Source organism: Nomascus leucogenys, chromosome 10 (genome assembly GCF_006542625.1).
Source record: "Nomascus leucogenys isolate Asia chromosome 10, Asia_NLE_v1, whole genome shotgun sequence".
Taxonomy (NCBI): Eukaryota; Metazoa; Chordata; class Mammalia; order Primates; family Hylobatidae; genus Nomascus; species Nomascus leucogenys.
The window spans coordinates 79486021-79512787 of NC_044390.1; the positions used below are offsets into that span (position 1 = coordinate 79486021).

Here is a 26767-nt window from a genome sequence, read left to right on the forward strand (position 1 = left end):
CCGTCTCTACCAAAGATACAAAAAATTAGCCAGCCATGGTGGCAGGTGCCTGTAGTCCCAGCTACTTGGGAGGCTGAGGTGGGAAGATCACAGTGAGCTGAGATCATGTCACTGCACTTCAGCCTGGTCTTTGAGAGCAAGACCCCATCTCAAAAAAAAAAAAAAAAAAAAGAGAGGAGTAGGCCAGGCACAGTGGCTCATGCCTGTATCCCAGTACTTTCCGAGGCTGAGGTGGGCTGATCACTTGAGGTCAGGAATTTGAGACCAGTCTGGCCAACATGGTGAAACCTAATCTCTACTAAAAATACAAAAAAATTAGTTGGGCACCTGTAATCCCAGCTACTTGGGAGGCTGAGGCAGGAGAATCACTTGAATCTGGGAGGTGGAAGTTGCGGTGAGCCAAGATCATGCCACTGCACTCCAGCCTGGGTGACAGAGGGAGACTCTGTCTCAAAAAAAAAGAAAAGAAAAGAAAAGAAAAGGGAAAAGCAAAAAGAAAAGCAACTGCAAGCATATTTCCTATTGATAGTGGGTTGATGACCTGCACATGAAGAACAGCATACAATTATTATCATTATTATTTTTTTTTTTTTTAAAGAAAAGTCTTGGTCTGTCGCCCAGGTTAGGGTGCAGTGGCGCCAACTTGGCTCACTGCAACCTCCGCTTCCTGGGTTTAAACGATTCTCCTGCCTCAGCCTCCAGGTAGCTGGGATTACAGGCACCCATCACAACGCCCGGCTAATTTTTGTATTTTTAGTAGAGACAGGGGTTCACCATGTTGGCCAGGGCAGTCTAGAACTCCTGACCTCAAGTGATCTGCCCATCTCAGCCTCCCAAAGTGCTAGGATTACAAGCGTGAGCCACCGCTTCCGGCCATGTGTACTACTATTAAATCTAGATATATACTGAGAAATCATCCAATTAAATTGATCAAAACAAGTATTAGGTCCAAAAATATAATTTGTGACCAATTTTGTGACTGAGTCCAGGTAAATAATAGCCCACTAGCTTGCTGATGTACGTCTTATAGACAAGCATGAAAAATTAATAGCTCTATAAATTTCTGACCATCCTCCTAGGTGAAGTAGACATAACATCCTCTGCTAACTACTTGATGTAAAACACTAACCATCTAAGGGACAACTAGATATGTCAAGGGTTGATTCTCCATTTTCTGCTGTTTAAGATGTTATCATGGTATACCAGAAACAGAAAACATGAACTTTGGTTCCAGCTCAGGCACCTGGTGCCAAGTTTGGTGAAAGCATCTCATGCACTGTCAAGGCTGTGAAATTCAATACTGAAAGCAAAGAAGGACTTCTGAATGTTAAGACTTCTATCAAATATACTTGGCCACTTCTTCATTCACCCAACCCAGGTGGCAGTAGTCACAAGGTCACCAAATAATACATTCGATTTTCCTTACCTGGCACAAGCCAAAGCAACCAGGGCAGCAGCAGCATTTTCTTTTTGCTTATGTGGGATGTGTCGGCCTGTGTCAGAAGTCTCCTCTAGCCAAGAGCACAGCAAAGTTTCAATTCCATTGAGACAGTCAGCAGGCTCCTTGGTCAAGCTCAAAGGCTGGCAGTCACGAAGGCAGTTCAATAGCACCTCAGCAGTTATGTTACAGAGAGAGGGGTCTGTTCTACTCTGGGACTGAATAAGGGGGAAGACCAGCAGGAGCCCCATCCTTGATGTGAAGGGCGCTTGCTCAGGTTGCTGCAACAAGCCCTGGCGTTTGAGCAGAGCCAAAGTTTCCTCATCACCTGAACTTTCTCTTTCATGCTGTTCTTCTAAGGCCAGCTGGCGCTGGGCATTCCACAATCCTCGCAAGGCATTCAGGCGGTATTCCAGCAGCCGGGCATAGGCATTGCTCTGATTCCCACAAACAGAGCGCAAACGTTCTGCTAATTCCGATGGGTTCTTGGTCTCAAAGGTTAAAATCTAAGGAAAAAGACAATGGAGAAGTGTGTAAATATTACTTTCACCCAAGTCATCTAAGGAAGAAAATATGTTTAATGATATCCCAAAATAGTCAACACCAAAAATTATTTTAATTACAATCAAATGGAAAACATATACTGTAAAGCCAGCTCTTTGCTAATGGAGTTGTTCCCCCTTTGGCTTTCTGTTAATGCTTCTGTGAAAATTAGGATTAGACTTAATTGAAAGAGCCCAGATCATAAAAGAATATAGTTAAGTGTGAAAGTCAGAAATTAACTCCATAATTTATTTTAGAAAATTGAAGTATAAAGCCAGGCGTGGTGGCTCACGCCTGTAATCCCAACACTTTGGGAGGCTGAGGTGGGTGGATAGCTTGAGCCCAGCAGTTGGAAACCAGCCTGGGCAACATGGTGAAACCCTCTCTCTACCAAAAACACAAAAAATAGCCAGGCTTCATGGTGTGCACCCGTCGTTGCGGCTACTTGGGTGACTGAGGTGGGACGATTGCTAAAACCCGGGAAGTAGAGGTGCAGTGAGCCATGATGGTGCCTGGGTGACAGAGTGAGACCCTGTCTCAAAAAATAATACTACAAAAAAAAGAAAAAAAATTGAAGCATAAACCTTTAGTAAATGATCTTGAGTTATAAATGTTAAGTTTCTAGGCCAGGCACAGTGGCTCACGCCTGTAACCCCAGCACTTTGGGAGGCCGAGGTGGGCAGATCACGAGGTCAGGAGTTTGAGGCCAGCCTGGCCAACATGGTGAAACCCCGTCTCTATTAAAAATACAAAAAACATTAGCCAGGCGTGGCAGCCCACGCCTGTAGTTCCAGCTACTCAGGAGCCTGAGGCAGAATTGCTTGAACCGGGAGGTAGAGGTTGCAGTGAGCCAAGATCGCACCACTGCACTCCAGCCTGGGTGACAGAGCGAGACTCCGTCTCAAAAAAAAAAAAAAAAGTTAAAGTTTCTAACTCCTATTGCCAGGCAGAGTACTAGTAAAAATGGAACCAAGTTTTATCTCTGTTCTTCAAAACCTAATATATATATTTAATAAATGATGGATTATTCATGGTTCTTTGGTTTTGAAGCATACCCCATTCTTTTTTTTTTGAGATGGAGTCTTGCTCTGTCGCCCAGGCTGGAGTGCAGTGGCCGATCTCAGCTCACTGCAATCTCTACCTCCCAAGTTCAAGCAACTCTGCCTCAGCCTCCCTAGCAGCTGGGATTACAAGGGCGTGCCACCACGCCCGGCTAATTTTTGTATTTTTAGTAGAGATGAGGTTTTGCCACGTTGGCCAGGCTGGTCTCGAACTCCTGACCTCAGGTAATCTGCCCACCTTGGCCTCCCAAAGTGCTGGGATTACAGGCCTGAGCCACTATGCCTGGCCACATACGCCATTCATAATAGTGTTAACGCATTATTTTAATTTGTGACATGGTATAGATTTATCCAATTCATATTAGATTGTTTTCTTGCCAAAACATACAATTATCAGGAGGCCTCCATTTTCAGCAGCTGGGGATAATAAAACCATTGTATCTTCTATCAACTAAGAAAGGAACCAGCTCTCAAGATCAAACTAAATCTCAAGAATCAAACTAAATTTACAATGCAAAGAGTTTACACACATAAATTTGACTAGATCAAAATGAACAGACTACTGTAATCAACAAAGGAGGGCACTCTAGGCGCAAGCACACTGAAACAGATTATCAGACAATAGAGGTGCCTGGTTCACATAGACCAGAAAGTCAGGGTGGGAAGAGGACTGGAACAAAAGCAAAGAAAATTCTGCCAGGTCTTTGGCACTGACATTAAGAAAGGTCATAGTGCAATTTATTTCCCTTACAAACTGGAAAAAAACTCTTTTATCTCAAATTTTGCCTTTAGAAACTTGTTATTAATATTTTAGCCCAATAAAATTACAAGAATTTCCAAAACAATGCAAACACTGTAATTGCCTTGCTTAGCTACATATGCAAATCACTGAATTGAATTGGAAAAAAGTTCACAATTTAAAAACAACAACACAAAAAGCAAAACAAAAGGAGCAAGAAGCTAAAGAAAAACAAAGATAAGCTGAATTAGAAGCTGCTCAATTAGCAAAGGAGAAAGAACTGATAATTAGACAACAAGTATTATTGGCAAAGAAAGAAAAAGACATCCAAAAAAAAAAAAACATTACAAACGAATGGCAAGCTAGGTGGGTGACATACGCCTATACTCCCAGCTACTTGGGAGGCTGAGGCAGAAGGATTGCTTGAGCCCAGAAGTTCGAGGCTGCAGTGGCTATGATCATGCCTGTGAATAGCCACTGCACTCCAGCCTGAGCAACATAGTAAGACTTCATCTGCTAAAAAAAAAAAAAAAAAAAAAAAAAAAAAGAAAAGAAAAAGAAAGGCAAAAACTTCGAAACTCATCTAAGATCTGGAATTACTTTTCCAACAATGAGGCAGGGTGGGTTAAAATGATGGAAGAAGGCCAGGTGTGGTGGCTCATGCCTGTAATCCTAGAACTTTGGGAGGCCAAGGCGGAAGGACTGCCTGAGGCCTGGAGTTCAAGGCTGCAGTGAGTTATGATGGCACCAGTGCACTCTAGCCTGGGTGACAGGGGGAGACCCTGTCTCAAAAAAGAAAAAAAAAGAAATGATGGAAGAATTAGAAAAACTTTGCAATCAGCTTGAACTAGAAAGCTTAGAGTACTTGAATGAAACACATCATCTACAAAAGAAGTAGGAATGGCTGCTCTGAGAAAACAGAAGAAATAAAAGAACAAATTACAAAGGAGAAAGAGGAAGCTGGGGCTCGTATGTGATAGGCATCTAAGAATGCAGAGAAATAAACTGGCAGAGGTGGAAATGGCAGCAACAACTGGTAAGAAGATGATCTGCAGCTACAAGTTAAAGCTATGAATCTCTTCCCTGCTGGGATGAATTCAAGATGGGAAGTTGGGAAGTTATTGCTAATTACATCAACATACATTCTTCTACTGATGTTAAGACAACCACCAAAGGTGGTACAGGCAAAGCAAAGAGCCTCCAAAAATTGGACCCTCATCAAAAAGATGACAAACAAAAAAGGCTTTTGATAAACTTTAAAAAGAACATTGCCTCAAGCAGACAATGAAACACCTTCAGAATGATTTTAAGGTCCATGCAACCACTTCACCACTTGGACAATGAACAGAAGCTTTTTGAACAAGCTTTGAAAACATACCCAGTCAACAACACACCTGAAAGATGAGAGAAAACAGCACAAGCAGTACCTGGCAGGACAAAGAAAGGCTGCATGAAAAGATGCAAGGAACTTGCCAAGATGGTAAAAGCAAAGAAAGCTGCTCAAGAGCAAGTGTTGGCTGGGCGTGGTGGCTCACGCCTGTTATCCCAGCACTTAGGGAGGAGGAGGTGGGAGGATCACTTGAGGCCAGGAGTTCAAGACCAGCCTAGTAGTGAGACCTTGTCTCTAAAAATAAATAAATAAAATAAAATAAATAAAAAGAGCAAGGGTTGAATGCAGGTAGAGTTAAGAAATGACTTAATCTTTATTGGGTGTGTACTTTTATAATAAAACTGAAAATACTGTGAAAACAAAACAACAAATTCCAATTCAAAAAATTAACTATAAGTATCTTAATTAATATGAAAAATATTCATAGTTTTAAAAAAATTCAGTGCCAGCTTATCAGATCTGATGTAATATCAGGATGCCATAAAATTTCAACCAACAACTTAACAAAGAAAAAAACTATTGATAAACACAACTACTTCAATGAATCTAATGGCATTTTGTTGAGAGAAGCCAATTTCCAAGGGTTATGTTCTGTATGATTTCATTTCTGTGACATTCTGGAAAAAAGAAAACTATGGTAATGGAGAATAGATTAATGGTTACCGGGGTTTAGGGGTAAGGGTAGGGTCTGACTACACAGGGATAGTATGAGGGAGTTTTTTTGGGGGGGTTGAAGGAATTGTTCCCAGTTGTGGTGGTGGTTACATGAATTAATAACGTGTTAAAATTCATAGAACTACACACCTCCCAAAAAAGGCCAGTTTGACTGTATGATAATTTTAAAGATTAAATAAAAAGGAAAAAAATTCCAACCAGACTATAGTTGTATTCAACTAGATGTCACTGGGTAAGGATATACTGAAAATAGTATCATTAAAAATAAAAATTAGAGGTATTTTTTACCGAGGTGCTCTTTCTTTTTTTTTGACAGGGTCTCACTCACCCAGGCTGGGGTGCAGTGGTGCAATCTTAGCTCACTGGAGCCTCAAGCTTCCCAGGCTCAGGTGGTCAATCATCCCACCTCAGCCTCCTGAGTAGCTGGGACTAGAGGCACATGCCACTATGCAGCTAATTTTTTGTATTTTTTGTAGAGATGGGGGTCTCCCTACGTTGCCCAGGCTAGTCTTGAACTCCAGAGCTCAAGCAATCTGCCTGCCTCAGCCTCCCAAAGTGCTAAGAGTATAGGCGTGAGCCACTGCGCTCAGCCACTTACTTAGTTTTTAATACAACCACATCAAACAAATAATGATTGATTAAATGTCCTTCACCATCAAGTAATATAAAACTGTATTTCCCTACCCTTTTATTTAGATTCACCAAACACACATTACCTTTTTGATTATTTTTCAGATGACAGCAGATAAAATAACTCAAGTTCCTTAAAAAATGATCACATTTCAAGGGCAACCACCTGCCTTGAAGCTGTTATCAAACTCAAGGAAGTCATACTGCCTATTTTCATTTGTTTTTTAGTGCTATTCCCCCAAAAAATCAGTAACCAGCCTCCACTATTACAATCAATAAAGATTACTGAAATATTTTTCAATGATATGAAAAACTGCAAAATTTTAAATTTGATCATCTTCCCAGTCATAAACATCTAAACAAATAATAAAGTTTTTGGCACTTTAAAAAAGCTTTTCAGTATTGTTATTTCTTCCGCCCAAAACAACTCTTTTATATAAAATACCTACCTATGTACTCAACATACATTTTTATTTATGGTACACCGATCATCTACTTATGTTATATGAAGCAACTACTAAAAAAATTCAATATAGTCTTTTATTGAACTCAAATGACGAACAACTCAGTAACATAAAACAGGCCTATTTATTTTTATTATTAAACATGAGTACTTCTGAAATATGACATTTCATGGTACATAAAATGATGTGCATGACAAAATCTGTAGCTAACTCTAAATATTAATATAGCTTACAAAAATGACATAATACACTCTGCATTTTTCTGACCATTCTATTTTTACAAGTAGTCTAGTTATATTTAGCATTCAATTTAAAAGACAAGTACACTGAAAGAATTTGAGTTATAATATAATTAACCAAATATTATATAACATACACACTTAAACAACTGTTGTGTTTATTGATTTAGCAGTATCTAAAGCACACTATGCTTTCAGAAATCCATTAGGCTACTCAGCGTTATCCATTTCAGGGGCCCCTTATGAAAACTCAGAACTGTTTGCTTTGCCGCTGTTTTTTTAGAATTCTGAATTTTGAAGGTCATGGCCTAAAATCATTTTATAAAAAGACATCATACCTTTGGGTTTTTGTAAGTCAGCTATGGCACATCTATTCTGGTACTTATGAATATTAAATGATTTGTCTCAGATCCTCACATAAAACCACTGCTCTTGACCAAAATGTCATTAGAAATTTAATATTTTTCTCTTTAAAAAAGTAGAAAGCTATTTAGGAAAAGGGAATATCCCTGTCATCCTTAATCAGAAGGGTTACTAACTGTACTTTGGTGATAATGCTAACGTTACCCTAATTAAGGGAGTGACTGCCAAAGTAACTCACAGCCTTAATGTATTTTTTTAATCACACATAACATATGTGTTTTGTTGCAGTTTTTTTTTTTTCTTTTGAGACAGGCTGACTCCAGCAGCCTTGCTCTGTCACCCAGGCTGCTGGAGTGCAGTGGAACGATCATGGCTCACTGCAGGCTGAGCCTCTCAAGTAGCTGGAACCACAGGCCTGCACCACCACACTCCGTTAATTTTTGTATAGACAGGGTCTTGCTATGTTGCCCAGGCTAGTCTCAAACTCCTGGGCTCAAGCAATCCTCCTGCCTTGGCCTCCCAAAGTGATGGGATTGCAGGCATGAGCCACCGCACCTGGCCAACGTAAGTGTTTTTAAACTAAGGCAACAGTCATTCTGGAAAGTCTAATTGAATGTGGGTAAAATATTCTTTGCTGGCCAAATCTGGCTTTGAACAAGACTACAATATTTGATAGAAGAACAGAGTGGTCAGGCCAGCTGTGATGGCTCACGCCTGTAATCCCAACATTTTGGAAGGTTCAGGTGATCTTGAGGCCAGGAGTTTGAGACCAGCCTGAGCAACATGGCAAGACAGTCTCTACAAAATAAAAAATAATTAGCTGGGTGTGGTGGCATGCACCTATAGTCCCAGCTACCTAAAAGGCTGAGGCAGGAGGATTGCTTGAGCCCAGGAGTTCAAGGCTGCAATGAGCTATGATCGCACCGCTGCATTCCAACCTGAGTGACAGAGTGAGACCCTGTCTCAAAAACAAAAACAAAAACAAAAACAAACAGACAATCAGATCATTTTAGCCAATTTACTAATTTATTTCCATTTTTTTCTGGAAAAATACTGGACAACACATACCAGCCAGCCATGATGTGAAATGTGAAATGCCAACCTGCATTTCAAATAAGTGTAGGAGTGAGGAAAGGCATATAGACGCTTTTGAAGTGGTAGAGAATATTATATATACATATAAGGACATTAACTAATCATTAGCATAAACTACTATAATCCTGTAAGGATAAACAATGATTTCCATCTACTTTGCTGTTCAGAATAGCAGAGAGATAATTGTTGAAAAGGGTCAAGTAAGAAGCTAAAATCATCTTCTCATACATTTGAGCATATTTCTGAAAGAAATAGAAATTATATTTCTAGGAATTTGTCCTAAAGCAATATTCTAGAAGTAAGAAATACACAGAGATATTCATTGCAGTATTGTTTATTATAGTGAGAAAGGTAGAAGCAATCTCAATGTATAAAAAAGGAAGTGTTGGGCCAGGCGCGGTGGCTCATGCCTGTAATCCCAGCACTTTGGGAGGCCGAGGTGGGCAGATCATGAGGACAAGAGTTTGAGTCCAGCCTGGTGAAACCCCGTCTCTACTAAGAATACAAAAATTAGCTGGGTGTGGTGGCGCATGCCTGTAGTCCCAGCTACTCAGAAGGCTGAGGCAGGAGAATTGCTTGAACCCAGGAGGCGGAGGTTGCAGTGAGCCAAGATCGTGCCACTGCATTCCAGCCTGGGCGACAGAGCAAGACTCCATCTCGGGGAGGAGAAAAAAAGGAAGTGTTTAATTAAATTATAACATCTCAAAATGAAATATTAATGATTTTTTATTTATGTTAAATAAAACATTAAATTAAATCAAATCATTATATTAAATAAAAATCATTAAAACCACAATAAAAAGCAGTATAAAAATTGCATATGCTGTCTAATTAGGAGTCTGTAAAACACACTTGTTCAATTTTGAAATTAGTGTTTGTGATAATAGAAATATGGATGTTATTTTTTCTCTGTTTCAAAAACAACAGACTAATGACAAGTTACATTGTTTATACATAAGAAATGCTTAGAACTTCTGAGTTTCCAAAGACAAAAAAAAGAAAAGCAGTCATAACTAACACTGATAATTTTTCACACGCAAACGCTATCTTTAAATAACTGGTAGTCAAACAAATGGTGACACAAGTACCACAGGAAATGCTTTCCTTCCATCAGTTCACTAGTCCCATCTGTTGTACTTTGGCAGCAGTTAATTTCAAATAATGTAGAGCTGATTATGTTCCTGGTTAGGACGGAAGACAGGACGGTAAATGGGAAAGACCCTGCAGATATTGGGAACTATCAATGAACAATAAAACCTTTCAATTTCCAAAAGGAAATGATGTTTAAAACTCAGGGTCACTCAGGCTCTAAGCAGATGAATTATATTACTATACTCCCCAGTATGGGACATTAACCAATTCAATTCATTATATGAACCTGTCAGCATAAAAGGAATTTATACTTGGATTATTTTAAAGGAGATCGACTGGCTAGACTTGCAACCTCAATGTAAAATTTTTCATTTATTTATTTATTTTTTTTTTTGAGAAGGGTCTTGCCCTGTCGTCCAGGCCAGAGTGCAGTGGTGCAATCTTGGCTTACTGCAACCTCCACTGCCTGGGCTCAAGTGATCCTCCCACCTCAGCCTCCTGGGTAGCTGGGACTACAGGCGCGCACCACTATGCCTAGCTAATTTTAAAATTTTTTTAGAGGTGGGGTTTCACCATGTTGTCTAGGCTGATCTCAAACTCCTGGGGTTCAAGCGATCCTCCTGCCTCAGCCTCCCAAAGTGCTACGATTACAGGCATGAGCCACCATGCCCTGCCAATACAAAACTTTTAAGTAAAGGCAGAATACTGAAACCCTCTCAAATGTTAGAATAGATGCTTAAACCTTTCTACAGATTTTTTTCTACCATTTTTCACATAATGAAGACAGCAATCATAGCCAAATTGAACTGCACGTTGCAATCAACAAAGACTTGAAAACTCTCATGTGAGCCAAGTAAGTACATCATGATGGGAGGGTGGAATTCTCTCTTACCGAAGCCCAAACCCAGGGTGGATCACTTATCAATTAAATTAGACCCTGAAGCTGCATGACCTTATCCAACTTGGAAATATGTGTTTATTCAAACTCACTTTCAATATCTCTTATTTGTAAAAAGGGCCTTAAACCTAACTGAGAATGATGATATTAAATTTCCACACTTTAATTCATGGAGTTTTAGCCTCTAACTGGATGCCAAAACTGGAATGGACTCTGACTTCTTGCTAGATTTTTTAGTTTTGGCTAAGCCCTGCAAAACTTTCTCCAGCATATGGTGACTTTCCCAGATCTTCATATAACTGCTGGTGACAGCAGGATTGTCAGAATTGTGAGGACTCCAATACATAAGAAATTACTGTTCAAATTCTTTTACCATGAAAGTTCCATCTTGTTGTGGCCCCTGCCCAGTTTTGATCTTTTGTGCTGTCCCTTTGACCAGGGTTCTATTTTTCCATCTCCCTGCTCTTGTTGCCTGAATGCCTACTCGACTCAGTGTAAATCCTACCTTTCAAAATTCAGCTCTGCTCCATCAAGACCTACTTTGAGAAACTCTGATTTCCTCTCTTTCTCTTCCCCTTTCCAAAACAGTTTCTCTGAGTTTTCACAGTACTGTATACATACTTCTTATCAGAAGGTCAGCTACAAACTATAAGGAAAAGTGTTTTAGCTGTTTTGATAAGAATGTATTGATTTGTTTTGGTTTTTTTTTTTTTTTTTTTTTTTTTTTTTTTTTTTTTTAACAGAGTCTTGCTCTGTTGCCCAGGCTAGAGTGCAGTGGTGCAATCTCAGCTCATTGCAACCTCCGCCTCCTGGGTTCAAGCAATTCTCGTGCCTCAGCCTCCCGAGTAGCTGGGATTACAGACGTCCACCATAACATTGGGTTAATTTCTGTATTTTTGGTAGAGACAGCGTTTCGCCATGATGGCCAGGCTGGTCTCAAATTCCTGGCCTGAAGAGATCCACCCACCTCGGCGTCCCAAAGTGGTGGAATTACAGGCATGAGCCATCACACTTGGCCTATTGATTTGTTTTTAATAAATGGCATCTATAAAGGAAGTAGAGTGAGTGATATACAGAATGGCTCTTGAGAGTTGGTCGGAGGCATCAAATCTATATCTAAAATTTTCTCCATGTTACAAAATCATTTTTTCATCAACATAAAATCTTGACAAAATACATACAGATCATATACCTATGCTTAGTAATTAACAGAATATAATTTGGAGGTTGGGTACAGTGGCTCATGCCTATAATCTCAAAACTTGGGAAGGCCTAAGTGGTAGGATCAATTGCTTGGGCCCAGGAGTTTGAGACAAATCTGGGCAACATACTGAGACCCCATCTCTACTTTTTTTAATAAAAATATTTTTTAAAAATCAAAAATTTGGAGGACTAGCGGGGTGCAGTGGCTCACGCCTATAATACCAGCACTTTGGGAGGCCAAAGCAGGCAGATCACCTGAGGTCAGGAGTTCGAGACCAGCCTGACGAACACAGTGAAACCCCATCTCTATTAAAAATACAAAAATTAGCCAGGTGTGGTGATCGGCGCTTGTAATCCCAGCTACTGGGGACGCTGAGGCAGGAGAATCCCTTGAACCTGGGAGGCAGAGGTTGCGGTGGGAAGTTGCAGTGAGCTGAGATCGCACCACTGCACTCCAGCCTGGGCAACAGAGTGATACTTTGTCTCAAAAACAAAAAAAAAAAAAAAGGAAGACATAGGACTAAACTCTTCAAAATGGTTTGAATACTACTGTACATTTTATTATTAGGAGTATTTAGAGAAAGATGATATTTCCACAAAATTTCTGCAGACTAACTTTATCTGTTGCTTGAATTACATACTTAATGTAAAGACTAATATAGTGCAACATATTCACCAAATGCTTGGCATAAATATATTATGGTAAGAAAATCACTATTGACAATTTTTAATACAAAACTATAACAAATTTAAAAAGGAAATTACACAACTCTGATACATGTAACACTTACCACACTCCACTATGATGTTATTTATTTACAGTTTGTCTTCCCTTTCAACTGTGAGCCCCAAAAGGGGGAGACCATGTCATACTCATGTTTGTGTCCCCAGAGCTGAGCACAGTGTCTGGCACATAAGTGTTTGATAAATTAATGAATGAGAAGATAAATAAATTCCAAGAATAATCCTCTTAGGATTTACACCTGGTTTCCACTGTACATCTGAGTAATCCTCTCCCACTTGGACTAATTTTACTTTTGCCTTCTGGAATGATGGAAAATAATCCTCTCTCTTCCACATAAGAACCTTTTAATTAGATGAAGAAAATACATGTGGTGCCGGGTGCGGTGGCTCACGCTTGTAATCCCAGCACTTTGGGAGGCCGAGGAGGGCGGATCACAAGGTCAGGAGATCGAGACCACGGTGAAACCCCGTCTCTACTAAAAATACAAAAAATTAGCCGGGCGTGGTGGCGGGCGCCTGTAGTCCCAGCTACTCGGAGAGGCTGAGGCAGGAGAATGGCGTGAACCCGGGAGACGGAGCTTGCAGTGAGCCGAGATTGCGCCACTGCACTCCAGCCTGGGCGACAGAGCGAGACTCCGTCTCAAAAAAAAAAAAAAAAAAAAAAAAAAAAAAAAAAAAAAAATACATGTGGTGAGGGGGAGGGGACATCAGAATATGATTTAAGGCAGCTGTTCTCAACCCTGGCTGAATATTAGAATTGTTTTGACAGCTTTTAAACAAGAGTAGTGAGTTGGTCCCACCCCAGTCTGGTTACCTCAGAATATCTGAGGATGGGGCCTAGGCATCAGTTTTTTGTTTCGGTATGTTTTGGTGTTTTTTTTTTTTTTTTTTTTTTGAGATGGGGTCTCGCTCTGTCACCCAGGCTGGACAGGCTGGAGTCCACTGGCACGATCTCGACTCATGCAACTGCCGCCTCCCGGATTCAAGTGCTTCTCATGCCTCAATCTCCCTAGTAGCTGGGACTACAGGTACGTGCCACCACGCCCAGCTATTTTTTGTATTTTTAGTAAAGACAGGGTTTCACCATGTTGGCCAGGATGGTCTTGAACTCCTGACCTCAGGTGATCCTCCTGCCTCGGCCTCCCAAAGTGCTGGGATTACAGGCATGAGCCACCACACCTAGTCCAGCATCAGTTTTTAAACCCCACAGGTGAATCCAATGTTCAGCCAAGATTTCGAACCACGGAGTTGGGGGAACTAGGTTCTATGCCAGCCTCTGCAAATAACTCTCCCTCCCCTTAGGCATTTTACTTCAGGTCTCTCAATCTGTACTTCTGCATCTATAAAACGAGGGTAGCACCTCCCTTCATTTTACACAGTTATTAAAATCTAAGGAGATCATGTACAGTCAATGCTCTGAAAAAGTTGAAACTGTTAAATAATTGTTATGACATTAAAGATACTCTTTCCATGTTTTAGACCAGATCACCAACAAGAAAGGGAATTTTTCCTGATCGTCATACAACAAAGACCTGACTAGATAAAAGCTGGGAGAGTCAGGGGTGGTGTAAGCGAGGTTTGAGTTAAACACAAGCTTCATTTGAGCCAACACTGTTTTCAAAAGCTAATGCAATCTTAAAATGCATCAGTAGAATTCCAGTGTCGGGGACAAGGGAGGTAATAATCCCATTTATATTCTGCAATGGTCAAACTATAACTGGAATATCCTGTTCAGTTCCAAGTACCTCATTTTAAGAAGTCATTAAGAGACCAGAGTGTGTCCAGAAGATGATTTGACTAATCTGGAAATCATGTCACATGAGAAATGGTTAAGGAACTGGGGATGCGTGGCCTGCAAAAGAGACGGGTGGGAAGGGGGAGCTGTCTCCCTAACACTGAAGGGCTGTCATGTGGAAGAGGAAGACCTATTCTCTATTACACTAGAAGCAGAAATAGGAAGTTACTGGTATGCACAAAGCATAATAAAGAACTTCGATAATATGTCACTCAAACAGTGTGCATCAAAATCCCTGGATGTGGTCACTTTATACAGATTCCTGGGGCAGGGAGTGGTGGCTCACACCTATAATCCCAGCACTTTCAGGGGCTGAGGCAGGCAGATCACCTAAGGTTGGGAGTTTGAGACCAGCCTGGCCAACATGGTAAAACCCCATCTCTACTAAAAATACAAAAATTAGCCAGTCCTGGTGGCATGAGCCTGTAATCCCAGCTACTGGGCAGGCTGAGGCAGGAGAATCGATCACTCGAACCCAGGAGGTGGAGGTTGCAGTGTGCCAAGATCGTGCCACTGCACTCCAGCCTGGGTGACAGAGTAAGACTCTGTCTCAAAAAAAAAAAAAAAAAAAAAAAAAAAGATTCCTGGAATCCATTTCTAAAGATTTTTCCAGAGGTCTAGGATATTGCCCTGGAATCTGCATTTAAGTAAGCTCCTTGGGTGACTTTAGGGACTCCTTTTATAAAAAATAATACAATCTTTATTAAAGGTTTGTTGTAACATAATTCACGTACCATAAAATTCATCCACCTAAAATATAATTCAATGGCCTTTAGTATAATATACTCACATTTCAGAACATTTTCATCACACACCCCCACCCTACTGCAAAAAAAAAAAAACAAAAAAAACCCTGAACTTATTAGCAGTCACTCTCCATTTTCCTCAAATCTCCCAGCCCTTGGCAACCACTATTCTATTTTCTATATTTATAGATTTGCCTATTCTTTACATTTCATATAAATGGAATCATATTATGTGAGGTCTTTTGTAATTGGTCTCTTTCTCTTAGTATACTGTTTTCAAGGGTCATCCATATTTTAACATGTGTCAATATTTCATTACTTTTGTTGCTGAATAAAATTCCATTGTATAGCTAGACCACATTTTATTTATCCATTCATCAGGTGATGGACATTTTAATTGTTTTCATTTTTTGGCTATTACAAATAATGCTGCTATGAACATTCATGCACAGGTTATACAGACATGTTTCCATCCCCCTTGTGTAAATACCTAAAAATGGAACAGCTGAGTCATATGTTAACTCTATGTTTACCAGCTAGAGGAAATGCTAGACTGTTTTCCTAGATGGCTGCACCATTTTACATTCCCACCAGCAACACATGAGGATTTTAATTTCTCCACATCTTTGGTGTCACTCGTTATTATGTATTTCTGATTATAGTCATCCTAGTGGGTGTGAAGTGGTATGTTCATGTAGTTTTAACTTGCATTTCTCTAATGGGTAATGACGTTGAGCATCACATCTTTTAATGGGCTTATTGGCCATTTGTATATCTTCTTTAGAAAAAAAATTATCCATTTTGAGAAACAATGATATTGCCAGATTAGTATGGACAATAGAGGCCAGACATGGTGGCTCATGCCTGTAATTCCAGCACTTTGGGAGGCCAAGGAGGGAGGACTGCTTGAGCCCACGAGTTCAAGACCGGGGCAACAAAGCAAAATCCCTGTATCTATTAAACAAACAAACAAAAAAAGCACAATAATGCAAGGGACAGAAAAACATCAAATGTTTAAATCCACAAGTTCATACTCTTACAAAAAGGAAAATTATCACTAGAGGATGTTGGCAAACCAATTCATTATTTTGAAAATTGCTTAATATAAGGAGAAATGCAAACATTTATCCTGATTTCTCATATGTATTCTACACCTAGGTAAGCAAATGGCTGATGAGAGAAAACTTCACTTTAAGTAAGTGGGGCCAGGTGCGGTGGCTCATGTCTGTAATCCCAGCACTTTGGGGCCCCGAGGTGGGTGGATCATCTGAGGTCAGGAGTTCAATACCAGTCTGGCCAACATGGTGAAACCCCATCTCTACTAAAAACCACAAAAATTAGCTGGGTGTGGTGGTGTGTGCCTGTAGTCCCAGCCACTTGGGAGGCTGAGGCAGGAGAATCGCTTGAATCCGGGAGGTGGAGGTTGCAGTGGGCCGAGATCACGCCACTGCACTCCAGCCTGGGCGACAGAGATAGACTCCCTCTTAAATAAATAAATAAGTAAAAGTGGGAGAAAATCTTCACAATCTATACATCTGACAAAGGACTAATATCCAGAATCTACAATGAACCCAAACAAATTAGCAAGAAAAAAACAAACAATCCCATCAAAAAGTGGACTAAGGACATGAATGGACAATTCTCAAAAGAAGATACACAAATGGCCAACAAACGTATGAAAAAATGCTCAACATCACTAATGATCAGGGAAATGCAAATCAAAACCACAATGTCATACCACCTTACTCCTGCAAGAATGGCCATAATCGGCCAGGCACGGTGGCTCACACCTGTAATCCCAGCACTTTGGGAGGCCGAGGCAGGCAGATCATGAGGTCAGGAGTTTGAGACCAGCCTGGTCAACACAGTAACCCCGTCTCTACTAAAAATACAAAAAAAAAAAAAAAAAATTAGCCAGCATGGTGGTGGGTGCCTGTAATTCCAGCTACTTGAGAGGCTGAGGCAGGAGAATTGCTTGAACCTGGGAGGCAGAGGTTGCAGTGAGCAGAGATCCTGCCATTGCAGTCCAGCCTGGGTGACAAGAGGGAAACTCTATCTCAAAAATAAAAGAAGCCATAATCAAAAAAATCAAAAAGTAATACATGTAGGCATGGATGTGGTGAACAAGGAACACTTCTACATTGCTGGTGGTAATGTAAACTAGTACAACCACTATGGAAAACAGTGTGGAGATTCCTTAAAGAACTTAAAGTAGAATTACCATTTGATCCAGCAATCCCACTACTGCATATCTACCCAGAAGAAAAGAAGTCATTATACAAAAAAGATACTTGCACATGCATGTTTATAGCAGCACAATTTGCAATTGCAAAAATGTGCCACCCACCCAAATGCCCATCAATCAACAAGTGGATAAAGAAACTGTGGTGTGTGTATATATATATACATATAATACATATATATACACACACAATGGAATACTACTCAGCCATAAAAAGGAATGAATTAATGGCATTTGCAGCAACCTGGATGGGACTGGAGACTATTATTCTAAGTGAAGTAACTCAGGAATGTAAAACCAAACATTGTATGTTCTCACTCATAAGTGGGAGCTAAGCTATGAGGATGCAAAGGCATAAGAATGACACAACGGGGTTTGGGGACTCAAGGGGTGGGAAGTGGGTGAAGGATAAAAGACTATAAATTGGGGCTCACGCCTGTAATCCCAGCACTTTGGGAGGCTGAGGCGGGCAGATCACGAGGTCAGGAGTTCGAGACCAGCCTGGCCAACAAGGTGAAAACCTGTCTCTAAAAATACAAAAATTAGCTGGGCACAGTGGTGCGTGCCTGTAGTCCCAGCTACTCGAGAGGCTGAGGCAGGAGAATTGCTTGAACCCAGGAAGCGGAGGTTGCAGTGAGCCAAGATCATGCCACTGCACTCCAGTCTAGGCGACAGAGTGAGACTGTCTCAAAAAAAAAAAAGACTATATATTGGGTGCAGCGTATACTGCTCAGATGATGGGTGCACCAAAACCTCACAAATCACCACTAATGAACTTACTCATGGAACCAAGCACAACCTGTTCCCCAATAACCTATGGAAATAAAAAATGAAAATAAATAAATAAATAAGTGTTCTAGTTAATAAGTGAAAGACAGACAATCATTGTTTTGCAATCTCTACCGATTTAATAGATTTAGGCAGTGAGCTTTAGCAGCTGCAAACATCACAAAAAGAGACAAGCAGACATTATGTGTGCGCTGATGAAGTTATACACCATCACCCATGAAGAAGTCTTGGGAAAAAAAAATCAAACCTGAGTGGTACTAAATCATGGTCTAGAGATCCAAATATGAATTTACAGAAAATAGTGAACACAGAAAAAACATATTAAACTATATCATGGGGATGAAATAAGCAAAATCTAGACTGCAGAAAACAAGACAAATAACCAATTTTCTTCGACAAATAAACTGCAAGGCAGAAAGTTTGTGTGTGGCGGGAAAGAATTATAGTTTAAAAAACATGGCCGGGAGCAGGGGCTCATGCCTGTAGTCCCAGCACTTTGGGAGGCTGAGGTGGGCAGATCACCTGAGGTCAGGAGTTCAAGACCAGCCTCAACATGGAGAAACCCATCTCTACTAAAAATACAAAATTAGCAGGGCGTGGTGGTGCATACCTGTAATCCCTGCTACTCGGGAGGCTGAGGCAGGAGAATTGCTTGAACCTGGGAGGCGGAGGTTGTGGTGAGCCGAGATCGCACCACTGCGCTCCAAACTGGGCAACATGAGCGAAACTCCATCTCAAAAAAAAAAACATTGGCTGGGCACGGTGGCTCATGCCTGTAATCCCAGCACTTTGAGAGGGCAAGGTGGGTGGATCACCTGAGGTCAGGAGTTCGAGACCAGCCTGGCCAACACAGTGAAACCCCGTCTCTACTAAAAATACAAAAATTAGCCGGACGTGGTGGCACATGCCTGTAATCCCAGCTACTTGGGAGGCTGAGGCAGGAGAATCGCTTGAACCCAGGAGGCGGAGGTTGCAGTGAGCCAAGATCGCGCCACTGCACTCCAGCCTGGGACAGGGTAAGACTCTGTCTCAAAAAACAAAACAAAACAAAACAAACAAACAAACAAAAAATCAACCAATCTCAGTGTGTGTGCCTTATTTAGACTCTGATTCAAACAGCCGTTTTAAAAAATTAGCACAATTAGACCAGGCGCAGTGGCTCACCCCTGTAATCCCAGCACTTTGGGAGGCCGAGGCAGGCGGATCACAAGGTCAGGAGATCAAGACCATCCTGGCTAACACGGTGAAACCCTTTCTCTACTAAAAATACAAAAAATTAGCTGGGCATGGTGGCAGGCGCCTGTAGTCCCAGCTACTCAGGAGGCTGAGGCAGGAAAATGGCGTGAACCTGGGAGGCGGAGCTTGCAGTGAGCCGAGATCGCACCACTGCACTCCAACCTGGGCAACAGAGCAAGACTCCATCTCAAAAAAAGAAAAAAAGTTAGCGCAATTATAAAAATTGGAAATTTGAATACTGTCAATATATTTAATTATATTAAATAATTATTGTTAATTTTAAAAGATACGATTGATTGTGGTTATGTTTTAAAAGGAGTACTCATCTTTTGATATATACTTAAATATTTATAGATAAGATAACATGTAATGGATTTACTTCAAAGAAATATGGGAATAACGTGGGAAAGAGAGAAGTAGGTAGAAGTACAAATGAAATAAGATTAGCCACGAGCTGATAATTGTTGAACTTGCTGATGGGTACATAAGGGTTTATTATGTGACTTCACCTACTCTTATGTATTTTTACAATTTTCCAAATTTGTTATAATAAGTTTTTTAACAAAAGCTTGTCAAAAACGAAATAGGGTATATTGAATGATTATGATCACTGGCTGTGATCAAGAAGAAACTGGCAGCCTTTTATGATAGTTCTTGTAATGTAAATGACACACAAGAATTTTTTCTTCCAATGCTAGGAAGCTATTAAAATCAGCAGCCTTTTAAAACAGGCCTAGCTAAATCACCTCAATTCACCACTTAGTTTTGCAGATAGAAACTTTGAGACTCAAAACTGTTTATAAACAACTAATATTAATTCAGTTTCCTTAGAAGTAAATATATTTGTTTAAATGACTTACCTCTAAGGCAAACAAATTAATCAAATGAGAAAATGCATTTAAAACTTTTAAGTGTCAAATGCAATTCACCTCTAAGGTCCAATTATTGTTAGCATGAGCAATATTTTTATCATCAAATGATGTACTTCATGAGACAAGGGGGTAATACATTTTCTGGGATTAACAACTAACATCTGTTCCCTCAAAATATATGCACAAATATACTATCTAATTGAGCAGAAAGGTTAGAGTTATCAGAAAGACAGAAACAGAAAAAAACTCTTACCAATCTATGTTTAGCCAAAAAATATTTTGTAGGATGGCATAGAGTAAAACTACAAATAAACAAAACAGAAACAAAAGAGTATGCCAATTCACGTAATGAGTACCAACAAATCACTGGATTATTTTCTGCAGAGAAGAAAGAATGTGTGCAGAAAATATTAACTGGTTGATGGATGAGGCAAGTGAAATAATAGTTATAATGCATTATCTACAACATATGCATAAACTTAACCAAATCCCTCGACTTCATTACTACAGTATTCAACACTACAGTATTAACAGTTTTACCTTCTTATTAATATACTCCATTATTTCTTGTTTTTGCATTCCAAACTAAATTTTTTAAAATTTACACTAGTTTTACAGAATTGCTTAGTAAAAATCTCCTGCTGGAAAAATGTTGAAAGAATGTGGAGCAATTCTTTGACACTCCTGGTGGAAATAGAAATTGGTGCAAAAACCTTGGAAATCAATTTATCCAATTATGCTGAAAATGCATTATATTAGTTTCCTGTGCCTATTGTAACAAATCACCATGAATTTTGTGGCTTAAAACACCAGATATTTATTCTCTCACAGTTCTGGAGGCTAGAAGTCTGAAATCGGTATCACTGGGCTGTGTAATCGAAGTGTGGGCAGGGCTGCACTCCCTCCAGGGGCTCTAGGAAAGAATCGGTTTCTTGCTTCTTCCAGCTTCTGTTGGCTGACAGCATTCCCTGGCTTGTGGCCGCATAACTTTAATCTCTTCTTTGTGTAATCTCTCTCTGCCTCTCTCTTATGCAGACACTTATGATTGCATTTAAATACTGATGATTCCACATCTACAAAGACCCTTTCTCTGTTATGTGTTAGGCCATTCTTGCATTGCTATAAAGAAATACCTGAGGCCGGGCACAGTGGCTCACGCCTGTAATTCTACTTTGGGAGGCTGAGGTGGGCAGATCACTGGAGGCCAGGAATTCGAGACCAGCCTGGCCAACATGGTGAAACTCCATCTCTACTAAAAATACAAAAATTAGCCAGACGTGGTGGTGCGTGCCTGTAGTCACAGTTACTCAGGTGGCTGAGGCAGAGAATCGCTTGAACCCAGGAGGCGCAGGTTGGAGTGACCCAAGATCATGCCACTACACTCCAGCCTGGGTGACAGAGTGAGACTCTATCTCAAAGAAAAAAAAGAAAGAAAGAAAGAAAGAAAAAAGACATACCTGAGACTCGGTAATTTATACAGAAAAGAGGTTTCATTGGCTCACAGTTCTGCAGGCTGTACAGAAAGCATGGTGCCAGCATCTGCTTGGCTTCTAGGGAGGCCTTACGGAGCTTTTACTTGTGGAGGAAGGCGAAGCGGGAGCAGGAATCTCTCACATGGCAGAGTGGGAGCAAGAGAGAGTTAGGAGGAGGTGCCACATACTTTTAAAAAAACAGATCTTCTGAGAACTCACTCACCAGTGAGGACAGCACCAAGAATACGCCCCTACGACCCAAACACCTCCCATCAGGCCCAACCCCCAACACTGGGGATTACAATCTAACATGAGATTTGGTAGGGACATATATTCAAACTACATCACCATATAGGATAACATTTACAGGTTGCAGGGACTAGACTACAATCCATCAGTCCACTCCTAGGTAATTCCCTATAGATATTCTTGCACATGACCACCAGATGACAAGAACAAGAATATTCGTAGCAACACTGTTTATAATATCAAAAAGTGGAAACAACCCAAATATCCACCACCAGGAGAATGGGTACACTGTGTCATAGTTATATAATCCAAAATTATGCAGCAGTGAAAATAAATGAAGTATAGTGACACATATCAACACAGAAGAATCATATAATGCATGCAGGGTCCAAGAAAATGCAAGTCACAAAAAAATACACATGACATACTACATTTATATGATAAAGTCTTAAAACACACAAAACTAAAATAAGCCCTATATTGGTTAGGGCTATATGCATAATATGATAAAATAATAAAAGCAAAAGAAAAACAAAATTCAGAAGGGCAGTTTCCTATGTGGAAGAAAGGGAGTGTTGGTCTTGTACAGCTGACCAGGAGCTTTAAACGTACTAGTAAGGGTCTATATCTTAACTGGATGGTAGGATCACAGGAAAATAAGGGGTGTGTGTGTGTGTGTATGTTTGTGTGTGTGTATTTAAAAGGGCTACCCAAAAGATAGAGATACACAAACATGCACATACACATCCACTCAGACCTTTTAAATACAGACAGTCCCTGACTTACGATATGCTTACATCTAGATAAACCTACCATAAGTGGAAAATATAAACTGAAAACACACTTTCAGCCGGGCACAGTGGCTCATGCCTATAATCCCAGCACTCTGGGAGGCCAAGGCAGGTGGATTACCTAAGGTCAGGAGTTCGAGACCAGCCTGGCCAACATGGTGAAACCTCGTCTCTACAAAATATACAAAAATTAGCCGGGCATGGTGGCACACACCTGCAATCCCAGCTACTCGGGAAGCTGAGGCAGGAGAATTGTTTGAACCCGGGAGGCAATGGTTGCAGTGAGCCAAGATTGCACCACTGCACTCCAGCCTAGGTGACAGAGTGAGACAAAAAAAAAAAAAAAAAAAAAAAAAAAAAGAAAATCCACTTTCAACTTACAGTATTTTCAATTTATGATGGGTTTTTCAGGATGTAATTCATCATAAGTCAAAGAACATCTGTATATGATATAATCAATAATAAAAAATTGTAATTCCTATTGGTTATTATTCTAGTACTGGAAAGCAGACTAAGATCACTATCCCCACTGCTGATAAGCATGAAATGGTTTCTCTAGAGATGTGGCTCTATCACTGTATAATGAAAGTATTCCCAGTGCAAGGTGTGATGAGCCCAAGTGCTTCACATTTTTAGGAACAGTGTGAGCTGATGCACAAGCTACACTTGGGGTGATGCTGCAATCAGCTCTGCCTCTGGAAGGAGCTATTGCTTGTCTGGGGGAGACTAAAGCCTAGACCAGGGGCTCTCCCATTGAGGTGGGAGGGAGAAACTGTCTTCCAGGTGGCATCTGGCAAGGTCTAGAGATATTTTTGGTTGTCACAAGTATAGACGAGCTACTGGCACCTAGTGGGTAGAGACCAGGGATACTGCTGATATCCTACAATGCACAGGACAGCCCCACAGCAAAGAATGATCTGGCTCAAAATGTCAATAGTGCTGAGGATGAGAACGCCTGGTCTATGGTGACTCCCTTGATAGAGTGTGTGCAGTCAGGCTAACTATTGCCATCTGACATTAAGTACAACAATACAATCTCTCATAAAAGATATAGAAAGCCCCTGTTTGCAAAATTTATCAATCCTCAGAATTGTGCATAGGAACGATTCTATTCATATGCCGAATTTGACAAATTTTACATATAATTATTAGGTACCAGAAGGATGCTGATAGACTGCATGCTCAAGGGTGGGGATTTACATTCATTCATCTTTATACCTTCTGCATTCAAACCTCAATGTGTCTTGAATTGTTTCTCCTGAAATAAGGCACAAAACACAACACCTGGCACAAGGTAAGCACTCAATAACATTTACTAATATTATTTTTAAAAATATTTTTCAAATTAACTCTAAACTCTTGTCAGTATAGCTTACAGCTTTGTCTATTTTGCTCACCAGTGTATCACAAGTGCCAGATAAATTGGCACATAATAGATGCTAGACAAATATTTATTGAATGAGCAACTGATTAAAAATGCTACCTGTCAGTGCACATACGTTAAAAATGCCACCTGCTAGTGAACATACATGCTCCCCCAAACAAGACAAACAAACTACAGAAGGAGCAACAGACACAATAAGGCACCACTTCCAAATGCACTCCCAGGTCAGCACTTCTATTTGAGACTTCTGACCCTTCACCTTTTTTAAGATCAGAGGCATTAACCTGTGCCTCTAAACCTGTGGTTTGTAACTGGCTGAATGTGAATATGCATCCAGTGACTACTCAATAAAAATTCCCAATCACTATGGCTGACCACTAAGTCCCTCTAAGAAACATGAGAAATGTTACCTATTTTATGCCACTGAATCTTGCCCTTCCTGTCAATTCCTGCTCACAGCTGTGCCTGACTAATTAAAACTCCCTGGAAACCTCGTCTATCGCTTTACTGGTTATTTCTTCTGCTACATCAAAAGACTGCACTTTAGAATTCAAATCCATCTGTCTCCCTCAGTCTGCAATGAACAAATGTTCAGAAAAACTAACCGACTAGCTAAAATTAAATGTACCTTTCCCAGCTAAGACTTAATATGTGTTGGGGGCAGGGAGCAAGCAACCTAAGGATAAACCACTAAAAAGAAGATAAAACAAAGCTTAACCATATTAGATAGTACTTAGATAGTCATTCAACTCCCATCTTAGCAGACCAGGGACAAATCCAGAAATTCTTGGTTGAAATGGATTTATATCCAAAGGCAAAATTTTCTGGTGAAGCTACTATATGTCAAACATTGCTCACCCAAAATAATATGACTCTAGACCCCAAAGGTTTGCTCATCCATTTTCCTCTCATTTGGACCTCAGAGAGCCTAAATTGGCTCATAACCTATAGCTTCACTTTTTGATATATGAAATGATTTACTGTCGAAGGCTAACTATTGCCATCTGACATTAAGTACAATACAATCTCTCACAAAAGGATTTATTGTTGAACTATTGGTCCTATCCCATGATCAGAAAAACACTAAAGGCCGGGCATGGTGGCTCACACCTGTAATCCTAACACCTTGGGAGGCCAAGGCAAGAGGATTGCTTGAGCCTGGGAGTTCAAAACCAGCCTGATCAACACAGCAAGATCCTGTTTTCAACAAAAAAATTAAAAATTAGCCAGTTGTAATAGTGCATGCCTGTAGTCCTACATGCTCAGGAGGCTGAGGTGGGAGGATCGCTTGAGCCTAAGAGTTTGAGGCTGCAGTGAGCAATGACCGTACCACTGCACTCCAGCCTGGGTGACAGAGTAAGACCCTGTCTATTTAAAAACAAACAAACAAACAAAAAACAATAAGAAATGTAATCCAGTTTTTATGACCTTTCTTTGGAACCTATAACTTCAAACTTCTAAGAATTGTTTCAATTATTAAAGCAAAATATATAAAATTGCCTGATCTTAATGCTGCTTTTACTATCACATCTGAGTTATGGTTCTGCCTACAAGTAATTACAGGATGAATACATGAAAATATTCTACAACACTGAAAAAAACTCTAGTGCAAAATGGATTTTAAGGAAGAAGTTGCCTCTGTGAGATCTGATTAAATTTTTGCTGCCAAAACCATGTATGCCAAATTATACCATTTCATACCTATCTTCTGTGATGTCACAAGACATCTAAAGTTCAACTTCTCTTTCCAATATGCTTTTTCACCAAAGAAATCCTTTCCCTAGTAAGCAATGTAACAGTTAAAATGAAGCATAAATCACAACCAAAAAATTTTACATCTTAGAAAGTTCCTTCAAAAACACTGTAATTTATTACACTGATGCACATGTAATTTACAACACTCTAACACTCAGAGGTTACTAGTAAAATGAAACAAGGTTCCTTCTTTTATGTTCAAAATCATATAACTGTACAATTTTAGAATTTCACAAAAACTCCTAAAGCTACAGCAAAATCACCTCCAAAGACATGTCAAATCTTTTTTTATTACACTGGAAATCTGCTGTACCAAATGTAACAGAAAATAAATGTACAACCACTTAGGCTTAAAAATATTTTTGTTACATAAATATGTTGTAAAAGGTTTAACCTGCATCCTTGATGTCCCAGAGCACATAGGTAGCGTTCTTTCAAAACTATCCTTCAAATTATTTGACATTCTATTTCTTTGAACTCTATTTCTAAATAAATTAAACAGCAGGTTCCAAATGCAATTCAATAAGCTTTATGTATGACATGGCTTCTGATGTACAAAGCGGTAATATGCACTGCAAGGATTAACAAACATTTGAAGGTACAAAAATATTGAACACTGTTTGTATTAGAGAAAAAACTGAGGCTGTGCATGGTGGCTCAGGTCTGTAATCCCAGCACTTGGGGAGACCAGGGAAGGAGGATCATCTGAGGTGAGGAGTTTGAGACTAGCCTGGGCAACGCGGCAAGACCCCACCTCTACGAAAAAAAATTAAAATTAGCTGGGCGTGATGGTACATGCCTGTAGTCTTAGCTACATGAAAGGCTGAAGCGGGAGGATTTCTTGAGGCCAGGAGTTCAAGGC

At 40.1% G+C, this 26767-nt stretch overlaps 1 protein-coding gene and 1 pseudogene across 11 annotated transcripts in view; one reads left to right on the top strand and one right to left on the bottom strand.

The window, feature by feature from the left end:
* HECTD4 (HECT domain E3 ubiquitin protein ligase 4) overlaps positions 1-26767 on the bottom strand; it is a 225759-nt gene that overhangs the window by 158558 nt on the left and 40434 nt on the right. For all 11 annotated transcript variants that reach the window (XM_030821429.1, XM_030821424.1, XM_030821426.1 and 8 more), the window contains exon 2: positions 1427-1944. In XM_030821429.1, coding sequence (XP_030677289.1) covers positions 1427-1944 — 518 coding nt within the window. The remainder of the gene's footprint in view (positions 1-1426; positions 1945-26767) is intronic.
* LOC115836929 overlaps positions 3921-26767 on the top strand; it is a 62331-nt pseudogene continuing 39484 nt past the window's right edge.